The sequence below is a fragment of the Schistosoma haematobium genome, chromosome ZW (genome assembly GCF_000699445.3).
Source record: "Schistosoma haematobium chromosome ZW, whole genome shotgun sequence".
Taxonomy (NCBI): domain Eukaryota; kingdom Metazoa; phylum Platyhelminthes; class Trematoda; order Strigeidida; family Schistosomatidae; genus Schistosoma; species Schistosoma haematobium.
In genome coordinates, this window is record NC_067195.1 from 88930128 (window position 1) to 88948063 (window position 17936).

The 17936-nt window shown below is 35.6% G+C and overlaps 1 protein-coding gene across 2 annotated transcripts in view; it reads right to left on the minus strand.

Annotated features, from left to right (window-relative positions):
- The window catches only part of SYT16_1 (synaptotagmin), a 30870-nt gene that overhangs the window by 3007 nt on the left and 9927 nt on the right, over positions 1–17936 (minus strand). For both annotated transcript variants that reach the window (XM_051212668.1, XM_051212669.1), the window contains 4 exons: positions 15122–15227; positions 11505–11686; positions 5131–5353; positions 2143–2355 (listed from right to left, as the gene is read on the minus strand). In XM_051212668.1, coding sequence (XP_051072855.1) covers positions 2143–2355; positions 5131–5353; positions 11505–11686; positions 15122–15227 — 724 coding nt within the window. The remainder of the gene's footprint in view (positions 1–2142; positions 2356–5130; positions 5354–11504; positions 11687–15121; positions 15228–17936) is intronic.

Genomic DNA, 17936 nt, shown 5'->3' on the forward strand with positions numbered 1-17936 from the left:
GCACCATTTATATGCATATATGAAAAATATTACAGCAACGAAGGGAATTTCTCAGTCAGTGACAATAAAATGTATTTCATGTTTAATAGTATTCATGGGGATAATAAACAGAGTAGCAACATGTATAATTATTTTGACGTAGGGAGTAGGTTGGAACTTCAGAAAATTAATCAGTCAGTTAATCCTGTTACCTTTCATGAGACAGGGGTCAACAACCAGGGACCTCCAACCAACTCTGTCCTGGACTGTCCTCACCAGATGCTGCCAAATGCTATTCATATTCTTATTTCTCATCTCCAATTACAGACAACAAATGTTCTTAGTTGTGCTTCACATTCTTTCGCTTCACAGATTCCAAGTAAGAGAGTGCCTTATGATGCATGTTGATGGTTTCCGTACAATGTCTCCTATCTACCTCCAGGGTCTTTTCCTAATCTCCTGCTGAACTGGTAGCTGATTGGTTTACTGGATCTCGAGTATCTTGAATCAACAGGTGTTTTTATAAACACCAGTACTTTCTTACTGGTAGGGGTGGTAGTTCTCCAAGTTTCCGCTCCATACGATAGAACTATTCTAATTTTCACGTTGACTATTGCTTACTGTTAGTTACTAGCCGTGAACTAGGTTTTCAGTCGATCTACCTTGCAACCGTGCAAATACACCAATAAACCCTTCTAATTATATACATCATACAGAATTCCTTTGATGGATTAAACTGCAAAATCGTGCATGTAGGAGAGTTGGCAAACTCGTTCGAGGTGAAGGCCGGTGTCAGGCAAGGTCGCTTACTCTCACCCTTCCTCTTTCTCCTGGTGATCGACTGGATCATGAAGACGTCAACATCTGAAGGGAAACACGGGATACAGTGGACATCTAGGATGCAGTTGGATGATCTAGACTTCGCAGATGATCTGGATCTTCTATCACACACGCAACAACAAATGGAAGATAAGACGATCAATGTAGCAGCAACCTCAGCAGCAGTAGGTCTCAATATACACAAAGGGAAAAGCAAGATTCTCCAACACAACACAGCATGCACCAATCCAATCACAACTGACGGGGAAGATTTAGAAGATGTAAAATCGTTTACATATTTGGGCAGCATCATTGATGAACACGGTGGATCTGATGCAGATGTGAATGTGCGGATCAGAAAAGCAAGAGCAGTATATTTACAAGTGAAGAACATCTGGAACTCAAAACAAATGTCAACCAACACCAAGGTCAGGATTTTCAATAAAAATGTCAAGACAGTTCTACTGTTGTATGGAGCGGAAACCTAGAGAACTACGAAAGCCATCATCCAGAAAATACAGGTGTTTATTAACAGTTGTCTACGCAAAATACTTCAGATTCGTTGGTCAGACACTATTAGCAGCAACCAACTGTGGGAAAGAACATACCAGGTCCCAGCGGAGGAAGAAATAAGGAAGAGGCGCTGTAAGTGGATAGGACACACATTGAGGAAAGCACCCAACTGCGTCACAAGGCAAGCCCTCACATGAAATTCAGAAGGCCAAAGGAGAAGAGGAAGACCAAAGAACACATTATGCCGAGAAATGGAGATAGACATGAGAGAAATGAACAAGAATTGGATGGGACTAGAAAAGAAGGCCCAGGACAGAGTGAGTTGGAGGATGTTGGTCGACGGCCTATGCTCCATTAAGTGTAGCAGGCCTAATTAAGTAAGTAAGTAAATAATATATATTTGTATGGCATGGTAAGGGAACCAAATCTTGGCCAATTGAGTGCAAATATCATTTAGTTGATTTTGATCATATCACTGTACCTTTCAGCAAATTTAAAATTAGAAGGGTGTACTGTAATATTTGCATAGTTGCAATATAGATGGCCCACTTGTGGCTTACAGTGAACATATATATATATATATATATGAGTTTATAATCATTTCTCAGCTAACAAAATGCTTCCCCCTCCTCCTCCTCCTCCTCCTCCTCTACCTCAGTCTTCTTACTCGTGAATAGGAAGCTTGTTGACCCGTATCAGAATCTGATACAATGAAACAATCAACCCATCAACGTTGTGTTAAGCGTTTAATAAAGCCAAGAAATACTAAGTAAAAACACTTATCTAACCCTCATTCCCATAGGAACTTGGTATTTTTATGTAAAAACTTACCTATTTTGCACGTTCCAATTATAATTCGTTTATTGAATGGCTTCCTTTTGAATAATGAAAATTCTACAGTGATTCGATCTATTTGATATGGTTTTATATAAAATGCAAATGTTTCATTCATGTGTATTGTAGATTGTTGTTGATGAGATGCACTATGCGCTTTATTGATTAAACCATCTTCTTCTGTTCTAATAAATAATTTCACATAGATACCTAATAAAAGAAAGAATATTTAAGTAGTTGAAATAACTATCTTTGATGCCTATAATTTTTTTATTATTAACTTAAAGAAAACAATTGAGCAAGTCATACAGTTTTTAAGCTTTTAATGTGGTTTACTTACTTACTTACTTGCCTACACTTGTTACTCCCAGTGGATCATAGACCGTCAACCAGCATTCTTCAACCCTCTTCTTTTTTATTTAACTGTGAGGATTGTAAGTGAAAACGTGTTTTGTGATGCAGTTGGGTCCTTTCCTCAATGTATGTCCTATCCACTTCCAGCGATTCTTCCTGATTCCTTCCTTCACTGGAATCTGGTTTATTTTCTCTCTCACAGTGAGTTGTTGCTGATAGTGTCTGACCAACGAATCCGAGGTATTTTGCGTAGACAACTGTTAACAAACACTTGTATCTTCTGGATTAGTGCTTCCATAGTTCTCCAGGTTTCCTATCCATACGATAAAACTCTTTTGATATTTGTATTGAAAATTCTGAATTCGGTGTTGGTTGACAGTTGTTTTGAGTCCCAGATGTTCTCCGCCTAAAGCCCCTCCCTGGCTATTACCGGTCCCAAGCCCGGATAAAGGAGAAGATTTGGGCATGTGGTTAGCGACCCCATCCCGTAGAAAACTAACTCGCTAGAAAAACGCTTACCAGAAAAAATTCAAACCATTTAATTGAATTTAAAGCTGGTTTATTAAAGTCTTCAACTCTACGTGTCAACTAGACTGTCATAGATAAACTGAGATGCTTTAACTGTATGACTGTTCTTAACAAGAACGGATAAGTGAAATAATTTTTTGTCATAGAAAATTGAATGAAATTAGACCCTTTGTTAAGTCTGGATGGTGTGATAAGAAGAGGAAGATTATCAGAACTACATGATGATAGATTAGCGAAATACATTTCGAACAATCTGATCACACATTATATACTTGTTAAGATCATTTATATATAAAGAAATAAATGGTCAACTAGACTAGAAATGGAGGGTAAGAGGAGACAAAGATAATAAAGAAAACAATGTGCAACTCATCACACTGAATAATAAACTGATATAACCAGTGTAGGTTTTAGAGCAGAACAAACTGTATCTGAATACATGAAGGAGGTTTGAATTTTTGTATGACCAAGACTTCAATAAACTTTAGTATGCACCCGACTCACACGTCCGCGTCGTGCCTCCTGGGTAGTGGGACGAATGACTCATGAACTAACGTGAGCGGTAACCCGGGTGGTGGAGATCAGGTTAATCACCCACTCTTACCGATACCCACCAATCGATTACGAAACCCATGGAGAAACATAGCACAATTACATTTGGAATGAAAAACGACGAAAATGTTTTTTCGAAAGTGGTGCATGTATCATATGGAGTTGCTCGTCATTGGGCAAACTCCAAAGGATTGCAGAAACAACTATTCTAGCCCTGGTAGTTGTGCCGTGCTTTGATGTGGCCTGTTTCTCTCCAGAAGGGCCTAATAGGCCTCACCAACTTGTTTGGCTGGAGGGGGAGGGCTTGATTTATTTTTACGTATAAATGTTCTTAACACGTATATGGGTGATCAAATGGTACGAAATGCATTGCACTAATATATGTATCACATAATTCTGATAATCTTTGTCTTCTTATTACACTGTCCAAATTTTTAGTATACGATTATGAAAATTGTCGAATTTCATTGGAATCGTTAACCGACCGGGGTGACCATTGGAAACCTGATTCACTAGATGGTCACTTCGTCCAAGAGGTCAAGCATTCGTACGCGAGGCCGAAGGTCTTCGGTTGGATTTTCTGCTTACGATGTCGCGTATACGCTCTTCTGAGGATGAAACGACGATCCAGTAATTCCAAGTTCTCAATGGTTATCTAAATCTAATCAGTTCGCGGTTTCATTGAAAATAATTTTCATCAGTATACTTACCTCTATTAAAGTTGGATCTTAATTATGTTTAGTACTAAATCGATCTTCTATTTACCCACTTATTATAGAATAGAATTTGATTTGGTTTTCAATTTAGTTTTTAAGTTTTACGTTTTGCTGAAATTTCGAAATAAGCAAATCAATATTAAACTTTAAAGTTTCCTAGAAAAGACCGAAAAATTTATGTTCTGGTTGGTACTGGTTAAATATTATGAAGTAAGTTACAAAATAATCACTTGTCTAAATGACTTGAAATTATGTACGCTACATTCCATAGCTGGATCATGGAGACAATCAGCAAGAAATCCATGATACTAGGTAAACCAGTTTCAATTTTAATACAGTATGAGATTATAGATACGCTTTACCAACCAATCACTGTTAAGATAAAACCTATCTCAAAGTATTCCTCAGAAATAGGGCTGTGGAGATTATTAAGTTTTTGATTGAGATCATGAAGTTATTGATGTCAGACCTTCATTTACAACCTGAAAGCACTGGACAGCCGTTTTGTCCTATTGTGGGACTCCTCAGCAGTGTGCATCCACGATCCACGACATTAGCGCCGTCGGATGCCGACTCAGTGGTCTAGAGGTTAAGCGTTCGCGCACGAGATTGAAGGCCCTGGGTTCGAATGCTGTCAGCGTGGTCACGGATGCTCACCGCTGAGGAGTCGCACAACAGGACAAAATAGCCTTCCAGTGCTTCAAGGTTATCGTCAATGGTGGTCTAAGATTACTCAATTCATGATCTCAATCAAAGTATTCCTTTTGAATGCCTCCAATTATTTCATTAGATAAAAGAAAACTTATTATAAAGTAAATATTTTTCTATCACTTACTTCGTTTTGGTATTTTACTTATTCGTATACCAATAAGATTAATTTGTTGAATACAACATTCAAATCGTCCAGTATTTTGACTTAATCGTAGCATAAGTAAAACTTTAGATAATCGTGTATTGAAAATGATTGCATTTTCATTCTGTGGACAAATTGATGGTCGATCTTGATCGGTTAATTTTGACGTTGCAATTTTACTTTTATCGTCTGTTTCAACTTCTGTCTGTTAGTTTTAAAAAAAAAAATGGTATGAATTGTTTTCAATGAAAAGTTTGGATAAATCATTTGGGGCAGTGTTCGGTGATGACTTTGAGTTACAGTATGGCAACAGATTCGAATTATCGTTATGGACTAGTGAATTCAAACTCAGTGCGATGAGACTATAATTTATGGACGTCCATTGAGTAACACTAAAATGACCATGGATTATCTGCCTACTTACTAGGGTGAAATGAGAGTGATATATTAGTGTGAGGGATTAGGATTAGAATTTACAGTTGAACGTTAGGGTTAGGAATTAGATTTCATGTTTTCATCACGAAATGACATCAGCTATAAAGCTAAAATGGTATGTAGCTTAATGAGTGGATGAATTTCGTGCCAAAACTCAAGATCTGCTATCTTAAATCTGATTGGCTCGTCCATAAATTATGATCTCGCCGAAGAAACAGATGTCTATTGATTCTTCAGCTTTCATAGTTATCTCTTTGATTTTAGTTCATGGTTAAAGTTGACTTCGAATGGTAACAAGAATCAAGTTAAATGCTCAAACTGATTGATAAATTTTGTATGAACTAAACTGCAAATAGATAATTAAAGAATATTTCTTTGATTGAAATCATGAGTCAATTGAAGCTAGACCACTACTGAAAACTTGGAAGCACTGGACGGCCAAATCGTCCTAGAACGGGACTCTTCAGCAGTGAGCATCCACAATCGCGTCTCCCGCTATGTTCGAACCCAGGACCTACCAGTCTCACGCCAGGCGCTTAACCAACCAGACCACTGAGCCGGCATCCAACGGTGTTAATGTCTAACTTCAACCAATCCACGAAGTTGCACCACCGTACACCATTGTCTTCAGTGAATTGATTTCTCACAATAGACCTGGTTGAACTCCACTGGTAACGGCTTATAACTACAACTCCAGGAATATCTGTTGAAGTGAGTCACTAGTGAGCAGATGGTTAAAAAATAATAATCTTACTCATAAGGGGAATTATTGATCCAAATTAACGTTTGTTTACTAGACCAGTTCGACGAAATCATCAAATTTAAATTCACATGTCAAAAGGTTGATTACTATTTCAACTAATCAAGAATATGGTGGTTTAGCTTCAATTGACTCATGATCTCAACTGTTGAAAGAATATCTTTCTTGAAAGTATGGAAAAATTAGTTTCCAATGGTAATAGAAGATGATAAAACCGGATGAAAATCAAAATAATAAGTTAAGACTAACTTTATTGTTGTCATTACTTATCTCTTGTAATTATTAAGATCATTCACAACAGTTTGTTAAACAGTCATCATATTGAACCTGTTATATCCTAGTGAAGATTACATTACGAGTAACTTCTGCCAACTATGAATGGACTAATATTCTGTATATATATTCTTCTTGTATAACTATTCAGTAACTAGATTATGTATATCTATATTCTCCTTTATTATAAGTTTCATTTTGGCCTATCGACTACTGTTATACGATTTAACTATTCCTAAATTATACTCAGTTTATTGATTACAGTCTCCCACATTCACAACCACTTTTTGGCTTGATCTTGTATAAATGTTATTTCCTATTCTATGGTGTGATATGATCTGTTTAGCTGGTATATAAATCAAGTATGTTTGAAATATATGATTCACACAGTGGAATCTATTCATGGTGTTCTGGACTCAACTAACAGGGTTAGGAAGACAAAAGGCCAATAAGGACTGTTAAGCTGATCAGACCAGTCGAACGTCATTGATTTAGCATAGTACAATTGTGAATAAGTAGTATTTCGATTGATCAATAAATTACATGATAATTAGCCGGCCTTAAAGACACAACAGAACCCTTTTTTGAATCCTCGTAAAAGATTAGTTAAATTTACATTTTAGGATTCAGTGGTTAAGAATGTTTACATTTAATGAAATGTAATAACTCGTAATGGTTTGTAAATTTTTATTACTAAAATTCAGGAATCCAACTGATCAGTGCATCCCAGACACAAATACTTAACAGTTATAATCGTGGATTTCAACAACGAGGACTTACACACCATTACAAATAGCTTCATATTCTTTAAACGAATTAGTATTCTTTAATATGGATACATGTATATGAGGATAACCATCCCTTATTTAATATTCAATAAAAAGTGAATTAAGCAATTAACAGTGGGTGAACATATACCAAAATGGTTGCAGAATCAGATGAATCCCAGTGGTCAAATAAGATCACAGGATAAACAGACATCTTCCTCTATAGCGAAACATTTGATTGAGACTGGTTATAAGGTTGATATAAAGTCAACATTTGTAGTGTTTGACAAAAGTCTTCAAGGACGTATACCAAGGTTTATTAAAGCCTTGGGTATAGGGGAACTGAAACCTCTTTTATGTGTTCAAAAACAAGGTGTTCTTGCCTTTAACCTATCTTAGTAATATTGATTTACTATCCAGAGTGGTTAACACTCTGTGTACTATATTCTTGTTTGTTACGGCTTACCTTTAACCTGTCTAATTGACCATTTATTTCTTTATATTTAAATGTTCTTAACAAATTTATAATGTGTGATCAGATTGTTCGAAATGCATCGCGCTAATCGATCATCAGATAGTTCTGATAATCATCTTATTGCATTATCGAAAAACTGAAGCATCTTGCATTATGGAGCGCTTTTATATTCCTCTACTGAATTAATTGTACATATACAAGTGTGATTTTTACTTGGGATTTTATTTGAGTCAGTTAAAGTTATCTATATATGCCTTTTATGAACACATAAAAGTAGCTCATTCTAAATTGCTAAATGAAAGAACCAAATTAAGTAAGAAGTTAGAGCTTAAACTAAAAATCCTCAATGAAAATTATACCCTCTTATGTAGCATTCATCATTTAAATGAATAGGAATAGGTGTCAGTCAGTCAGTCAGTCAGTAACAACGTAGAACTTCGTACGTACGTACATCAGTTCAAGTTGCCACACCACCTTAGCACAGAGATGCAGTTGTCGATTCGAATCCCATGGTGGTAGAGGTAGTAAAAGTATAAGCAGTAATCGGAAAGATTAGGGTTTGAAGATGTCATTCAAGAAATATAATCCAGTGAAGTAAATTGGGAAAGAGAGAAAAGAAGGAACATGAAGAATTTAGAAGATTAAAATTTGGGAGAACATAAAGAGTGAATGTACCTGTGCCATTGCGAACGATTTTGAGCCATGTCATTCAGGGTCTCTAACCATCGGTTGCTGTCATCTCATGGATCCCAACCAGTTAGTCTACACCTACCAACATGGCTCACTTAGTCCACCTATCAGTGATTTCATGGAATTGTGTCATGAGGAAGATATACGATATATCATACATATTGAATATGGATAAAAACGGATGCTCTACAGAATCACGGACATGTATCCTATCTTATGCATATAGAAACTTGTTGTTCAAAGGAACTCATATCAATAAGAGAGGGAGTATTAAAACGTTACTTCAACAATACAGTCAAATAATAACTCTAAATAAATATCATAGAACCAATAACGAGTATCCAATATGATACACATTAGTAACTAAGTGTTTGTTTATTGAATTCAGATCCAAGTGAAAAATAAACTTATTAAACTAAATCACAATATAATGAAGTTATGATGGTTCATAAGATAAATCAGTATCCATTTTCTATAAAATAGATTATCGGATTAAAGTTCATAATAATACAATGATGCATAATGACAATGAACTACATTCTTAGTTATAATTCGTTATGATTAACTAGGACAAATTTAGGTAATAAGTAACAAAGCCATTGATGTTTTAGTGGTAAAATGAATTAATCTTTAGAGAAAAGAGAGAATGATGAATAACGAGAAGATCTGGAGTTGTGTAGAATCTTGTCGACGGTTAAGATCACACTGTCATATAGACCTATGAAGCTGTTATTATAACAGATAACGGAACATAACCATCTTTCATGTAAAATCAAGGTAGATAACAAATTATAAGATTGAACAACTTCATCAGCAGAAATAATACGTCAAACTGTAACTGCAATATCTACCAGTTGGTCTTATTTTGTATCAGTTTATCTTCTAGCTGTGATTTAAATTGGAAAAATAATTTAGCTCATACTGTGGTGCGTGCTACTTATATTGATATAAGTAGTATATTATGCGACTCAGGAATGTAATGTTTGGCAGCAGAAGATGAGGGAAGATCAAGAAAATAAGAGCGATAATAGAATGCAATTTGTATGAAAATGTGTGAGGCATTTTGAGAGAAGTGATGGACATTTTGCAAATTAACGATTTAATATATAGTTCTCAGATTTCATTGAGATGCACTGTAATGTTTTGTTGCCATCTTTGTTTGCTCAAATTTACACAAGTCATGCAATGAAATTCAGCACGATTATTCCATTGGTTTATATTTTAATGAATGACAAAAGAACGGATTTTTATAGCGTTGTTTCAAACAATTAAACGAGCTCCATCATGATTTACATCCGTTAACTATCATGACTAATTACGAAAAATCAGAGTTATCAGAATTTCGACAATTAGGTACAATAAGGTCACTACTTCTATCTGATCCAATTTATATGGGATAGACTTGAGAAACCGGCAAACCTTCAACAATAAATGAAACGTTTTCTCTCAGATCCGCTAGTTGGTAGCATTAGATTTTTTTTTGCCTCTTTCAGATGTTCATAATGTCATCTGATAATTCAATGGATTTATCATTATTCGTTGAGAATGAAGATCTATTGACAAATTGTTTTGAGAAAGCCTTTTTCAGAGGATCAAGAAGTGGAGATCTAACGAATCTAATTTTTTTGCAAAATTTACAACGAAACGCCCACACTTTTGTTGTGGTAGATTTTACTGAAACGATTGTATAGATGTCACTGTCAACTCAATGGGGCTGTTCATCTAAACATATGGAAATTCTCTAAAAAAAGGAAATGTCTAAATAAATTGAAAATCGAGCAGTTTGTTCTAGGTGTCCAGTAAAAGCGTGCAAAACGAAAGTGCAAGAAGGTAAAATTACACAATATATAGGAGGCTAAAAAAAACTGAGTTCAAGTTCCACTGTGAACATCAACACTGAGATTCAGGAATATCAAGCTGACAAGTCATAAGTAGGAGAAAATGCATTTGCTGAACTCCAGTCCCAGTTACAATTCACATATCATAAAACATAATACTTTGAGCAGTTTTTTTCGAAAACCTGCCATCTCACAGCAATAACACACAGAAAAGAACCTACTCACCGTATTGTGAAACATAATCCAATGTTAACTGATTTACACTGAACATCCATGATCCGCTTATCTATCTAAGAATTCTAAAATAACTAATTTAGAAACTGTAGTTACCATGGAAATATAGACGATCCTCTTCTTAAACTCTAGTCAATAAATGATTTGCACAAACTCTTTATAAATATGAAATATTCCTTTTCATAGTATTAATTTTGAGAAATGATGAACTTCGTCCAGTACTTTCGGTTTATTTTAGTCATGAATGTCTATTGAACACTTGGTTATCTTCATAAAAACATAATTCATAGGTATGTAAACAAAAACATTATTTTCATATGGTTTGTGCTTTAGTTATCATGGTTAAACGGTGTTCTGAAGACGATCCCAAACATAATTAGATTCCCCTATAGTTGCTTAATGAACCAGGAATTTTCAGTATTTCAACTGGTAATTCAACTAGTGATTATCATTATTAAATTACTATGTTAATAATTTCTACAAGTATTGCTTAATTATATATAAATTAAATGCATGACGGGGTCAATATTTTAAATGTAGTTTGACTATCAGAGTAAAGTATCTTGGGTCCATGCCTTAATAACGTACAATCTTCTAACAAGACTTAATATCAATTTATACAAATGAGTTCTCACAAACTATGTTAAACTCTCTAAAATACACCTTCAATATAGCATGGATTGGTTAAAGTTAGACATTAATATATAATAGTCTTATCAAGCCTAGTGAAGTAGATGAAAATTGAAATCTGAATGTTCAAATGAAAGGCACAGAATGATATGGGTCAACTCTGTTGTTCATGATTATTCTTTTAATAAATTTCTACTACTTAATTAAAAATAAGTAGGTTGACTAATTTACCAAAACAAATTACCGTCAATTACCTTTGTTAATTGCAAATCATGTGGAACCGGTAGAACATGTATTGGTTGAAAATTTACTGTGAGAATATTTTCAATATTTAAATTTAAATTTTCAAATGGTAGAAAAGCTTCTCCACACAGATATTCTTCATTTCCGAAAAATCCAACGATACAACAAATAAGCGTAGATTTGTGTATAGTAACTTGACAATAAGTCAAACAATAAATGTATAGAAGGTAAATACCAGAAGAATTTGAAACATTAAAAAAAAGCCAGTTTAGAATTAGAGAAAACAGTTCCATGCACCTATCACTGTGACTCTTTCAATACAAATATCATATAAGGAGTAATATACAGCATGACTAGACAGAAATATAATCACTAGACTAATATACATCTAAAATTCAGAGTGACTTTCTGTAAAGAGGTTGAGGAGAAAGGCTTCTCTATAAAACAGGTTGTAAGTAGATTTTTTGAAGTAGTTTCACTGATCATTAAGACATTAGGATGGATAATTTGAGTGGAAAGAAAATATCAAGTCAACATTAAGATAGTGGAAATGAGAATTCATTGTCAATTAAGTTAGTTCCTGCACTGATTGTGAAATATAAAATCAAAGATAAACATATTTAGTTAATTTATTTATTTGAGCACATAAATATTGCTATAAAGGGGTAGCGAATACATATGCGCCACAGAAGTCACATGATTTTTATGTGGGCTGTGATACTGCATAGGTGACCAAACCGAAGTAGATGGTTTTCTTGGAATGCCATACTCAATGCCTTTAACCTAAAGGTCTGATTCACAAGGCAGTGGGTTAACGTCAGGAGATGCAGTCCCATGCTAACCGGTGATCAACAATTGGTTCAAACACCATTTTTCCTTCAGGATACTGGAACCCATGTTTACCATTGGTTTGGAATCAGGGTTTCCCAAATCACCTAAGTGGACTTTCCGTGTTCACCAACCCGGTTGATGCACCGGACATTCTCTTTTCATCCTCTCAATTTCGTAAACATCAGTAATGCAGCGAGAAGACGGTGAGCAGGAATTCCCTTGCAGTGGTTAAATGTTCGTGGCCATGTAAGAGTATTTCGAGAGGGAGAGCTGAATCTCTCCACTCTGTTCTGTACCAGGGCATTTGCGGGCAAATTGTAGTGTCAGGTGTAGGATTCGAACACACGCCCACTGAGTGGATTGTGTCCTGATTACTTCGGCTTGGACCGCTCGACCGTCCTCACATATTTGTTACTAGCCGCAATGAATGACTTTTGAAGTGCAATAGAACAATATGATAAGATAATGTTGAGGTAAAAAAGAGCATTGGAGGTATCACTGAGCTAAAATTTGAACATATCTCAAACTAAAATGCTTTAGCATTATTTTTCTCTACAAAGTCACTGTGATTTGACTAAATAGAGAAAAATATATATCGGAAGTAGAACAAAACATGTTTGCTATTATCCTTGAATTAAGCTGTAAAACATGATTATAGCCACTTGATGATGAATTAAATGAATTCTTCATTTATCAAGAAATATTTGAAACCCATCTTTAAAACGAATAAGAACAGCTTTTTGATTAAAATGATGAACCGATTGATGTTATACCACCTTTAGAAACCTGGAAGCACTGGAAGGCCGTTTCGTCCTATTGTGGGACTCCTCAGCGATGCCCATCCACGATCCCGCTCGCGGGATTCGAACCCGGGCCTTCAGGCCTAATAGTAATATCTGTTTAAATAAATAGAATTTCTCAGAGAAAAATTCATCGTTAAAGTTGGATTATTTAAAGTATTACTTGTAAAGCTGAAGTTTATGAATAAAGTTTAACACTGAGTTAGGTTCAGTCAGTTTACATACAGTCTTAAGTTGACATTTTGGGCCATATAATCAATGAGATTGTTCAATTTAACATTGAATTGCAATACAAAGTGATATAAACTGAAGACTATTTTCAACTTGTGAGTAATCTCTTTCTAGAACGGTGTAGTAGATATTACAGCATTCAGGTGGATCTGATGCAGATGTGAAAGCGCATATCGGAAAAGCAAGAGCATCATACCTACAGATGAAGAACATCTGGAACTCAAAACAATTGACAACCAACACCAAAGTCACAATTTTCAATACAAATGTCAAGACAGTCTTACTGTATGGGGCGGAAACTTGGAGAACTATGAAAGCCATCATCCAGAACATACAAGTGTTTATTAACAGTTGTCTATGCAAAATACTTCGGATCTGTTGGCCGGACGCTATCAGCAACAACAAACCAGATTCTAGCGGAGGAAGAAATCAAGAAAAGAGGCATTGGAAGTGGTATAGGACACACACTGAGGAAAGCACTCAACTGTGTCACAAGGCAATCCCTCACCCTCACTTGGAATGCTCAAGGCTAAACAAAGGAAAAGAGGAAGACCAAAGAACGCATTACTTCAAGAAATGGAGACAGACATGAGAAGAGCAGACAAGAATGGCATAGAACTAGAAAGTAAGGCCTAAGATAGAGCGTGTTAGAGAATGCTGGTCGGCGGCCTATGTTCCATTGGAGGTAACAGGCGTTAGTAAGTAAGTCAGAAGGACTCCTTCAGAACAAATAGAGTGAACAAAACATTGTTCGACAACCGATAAACGTATAACGGAAAAATAATCCCAAGTTGAAAGGATTTAGCATGTTTCATTTTTACTATACATCTAATTGAAGTTTTCGTTTATTTTTTCTAAAAACATTTTTTGTAATCATATAGATGTTTGGCAGATCGATTATTCAACATCAGATATATAATTATCATCCAAATAATCCCAAGTTAATAGGTATCATTACTAAGGTTTAATTTGATAATTTCAAATAAATTGACCGTTGAGTAGATTGTTATTAATCAAAATAATATACTTTTGTAATATCCCAATGAGTAGAAAAAATTGAATTTTCTGGCGTTTCGTCACTTAGTGTAGGCCACTTCATCAGAGAATGAACAAATAACCAAACCAAAATTAATCCAAGTTCAAATTGTACAAAGGAACAAAACAAGAATATTAGGTGAGATCAATCAAAAAACCGATTTGAATAAATCAATATCATGTCATTTCGGTCAACATGATTCATAAGCGACATGCATGTCAATTTGTGTGCGTTTATTTGCATGTGTGCAAGGTTAGGGATAAAAAAATGTGTGACCTTTATGGTGAGAAAGTATAGAGTTTAATTCGTAGGTAAGATAATGGTGTGAAATGTGACATAGTAGCTTGGATAGATAATCGAAGTTATTGATTTTGTGTATGGGCTGAGCTACTGTCCGAGTGCCCAAACTGGTTATTTATTTGCTCTGAAGAAGTGGCTTACACTGAGTTACGAAACGTCAGAAAATCTCATTTCTCTACGCATGGAGATATCTACAAATATATTTGAACACTTCACTTCTATCTGAAGTTTGTGCTGATCATGTCGTTCAAAAGAACGATGAAAGCTCCATAATCAAACCATCCAACTCAGAGAACAAAACTCTTGAGCTACAAATCTTCTCCATCACATTGCTTTTATTTAATCCCAACTTTTTAACATTGAAACATACTATTTTCGACTAATTAACTCGGATTTGACTAAAAACCAACCAAACAAACAATAAACATACCAAGAGGGATTTGGAATTTCCATTCTTCTAAGTATTCTGGATTTGGTGCTGTACGTATTTTACTTTGCCAATATTGTTTATTATCTGGTTTCATAGATAAGTTAATCTTTTATGATTTGTTTGTTGTTTTTTAAAGAAAAAGAAAAAAAAGAAATGAAAGTATTATGTTAAGGAAATAACAAATAAAATTCTCTTCTGCTAGGTTCGAAGTTATCATGAGTTCACTTAATCTGCCAACGAGAAACAAGACTCGGTGATCAAAGACCAGTAAGCTGGCTGTTTGATGCTTCCCAGCCCCACTAACTAGAGGGAGAAGACCTAGCTCGGAATGGGGAAGTATATTCTGCAAAACAGCCAGAAACGAGCGATCACAACAAACACAATCCAAAACGTATATATACAGTACAAAACCGTCCTTGGGGAAAGTTACCGAATAGCATACTAAAAGACGCAACGAACCAATAGCATTTAAGATATTTCCCAGTGGGAAATACGACATGAAGGTGACAAGAGCACCTTTGGTGCGAAAACAAAGAAATTCAAATTTTCTAAATAAAATTACAAAATTAGGTCCTTTCTCAAGTAAGTTCTCGGGATCCAACGTCCCCAATATGTTCATTAGAAACCAGTTTTACTTTAGACAATAAGTCAAGTTAAGGAGCTTTTAATTAAATTCTTATCTTCAGAAGGGGTTTTGTGGAGATTTTTTAGAAATTTCACTGGTTGAAATCCTGAATCAATTGTAGCTAGACTACCATGGAAAACCTGGAAGCACTGGACGGCTGTTTCGTCCTATTGTGGGACACCGCAGCAGTGCGTATCCACGATCCTTGAAAGATTTGAACCCAGGACCTAACAGTCCCATACTAGGACAAAACGGCCGTCCAGTGCTTCCAGGTTTTCCATGGTAGTCTAGCTACAATTGATTCAGGATTTCAATCAGTGAAATTTCTTATTTGTTTATATTGAGAAAACTATTTAACTTGTTTAGCAACATAAGTATTCAGAAAAACATTCACACCTTCTAGGCAGTATATATGAAGTTCAGTTAGTAATTTAATGTAGGATATGTGTTTTATTCTATTTGGGAATCATCAGATGGATACATCTTGGGTTCCAGTATTGAAATTCACTGTCGTATTCCAATGAGAAACATTTTCCAAGGAATCTACAAATTACTTAACACACTTTGTGGTAGAAAATTTATGCATTCAAGAGTGACATGTAAATAGGGCGTTTACGCATTTTTTAAAACGGTACTTCATTACGTCATAGTAGTCTTATGGGAATTTCTAATAGATTCTAGCAATTTTACATCAATTGATACAACAAACGAATAGATTTACGTCTAAATGATGAAAAAAACACAACTTATTTCTGACAAACGATGTAATCCACTTATGCTAGATCAAACAAGCTTATCAATTTAATGTGCAATTATCCATCTATCAATTAAGGGATGAGTATACTGCGCGGCAGTTCGTTCCGCTCTATTTTAGGACTACGAAACGTCGCCATTAAGAGTAGAAGATACTCGTTACTAGTATTTAACCACAGATGCCTTAGAAATATTGCTCGCATCTGCTGGGATCACCGGGTAAGTAATAGTGAGGTCAGACGCAGGGTATTAGGGAATGATGATGGTAAGTCAGTTGATGAGGTTGTGAATCTTTATCGACTGAGATTGTTGGGCCACGTGTTGCGTATACCTGAATACCGATTACCACGACGCGCAATGCTAATTAGTGTTGGAGATGGTTGGAAGAAAGTTAGAGGCGGTCAAACCAAAACGTGGCGTCAGTGCTTGAAGTCACTAACTTCTAGTCTGAGCGTTGGTGGTAGATGCAGACTACTTGGTTGTTGTCCGCATGACTATCGTAACCAATAGTTGGAGACTTGTTGACATGGTTGAGAATCGATCACAATGGCGTCTGTGTATATACTCTCTATCTTACCGTAAACTAAAAGATTAAACTGGCTTCATATCTTTCTTTCTATGAACTAACTTTCTCTTCCTGTACTATATTACTTACTTACTTACGCCTGTTACTCCTCGTGAAGGAGCATAGGCGGACCACCACCACTCTTTGTCCAACCCTGTCTTGGGCAATCCTTCCTAGCTCCTTCCAGTTGTTATTCATCCTTTTCATATCTGCTTCTATTTCCCGACCTAATGTGTTCTTCGGCCTTCCTCTTTTCCACTTTCATTCAGGATTCCGAGTTAGGGCTTGCCTTGTGATGCAGTTTGACGATTTGCGTAATGAATGTCCTATCCATTTCCATCGTCTTTTCCTAATTTCTTTTTCAGCTGGAAGTTGGTTTGTTCTCTCCCACAGAAGGCTATTGCTGATGGTATCCGGCCAATGGATGTTGAGTATCTTGCAAAGACAGCCCTTATAGGGTTACTGCCGGTCCCAAGCCCGGGTAAAGGAGGAGGGTTGGGCATGGGGTTAGCGTCCCCATCCCGTAGAAAACTAACTCGCTAAAAAAACGCTTACCAGAAAAATAATCGTGTACTATATAATAATATGTAATCTTTCTTTTATATATTACCACCATTGAATCAACTACTTCTATGAATCCAGTGTTCATCTTGTTGTGCTAACGGAGTATGGCAACTTCGACAGATGTATATATGTGCCTGGTCTAATGTTGTAAGTAACTGACTTACGGACACTTAACTGTTCATTGTAGTACCCTAATTTAATAAAGAATTTTTTATCCAAAATATTTACCCTAATGAAATTTCAGTGATGTTTTCACGCCGGCTAACTTTTAAATAGTGTTTGAATAGAAACATTATACTACTATTAAG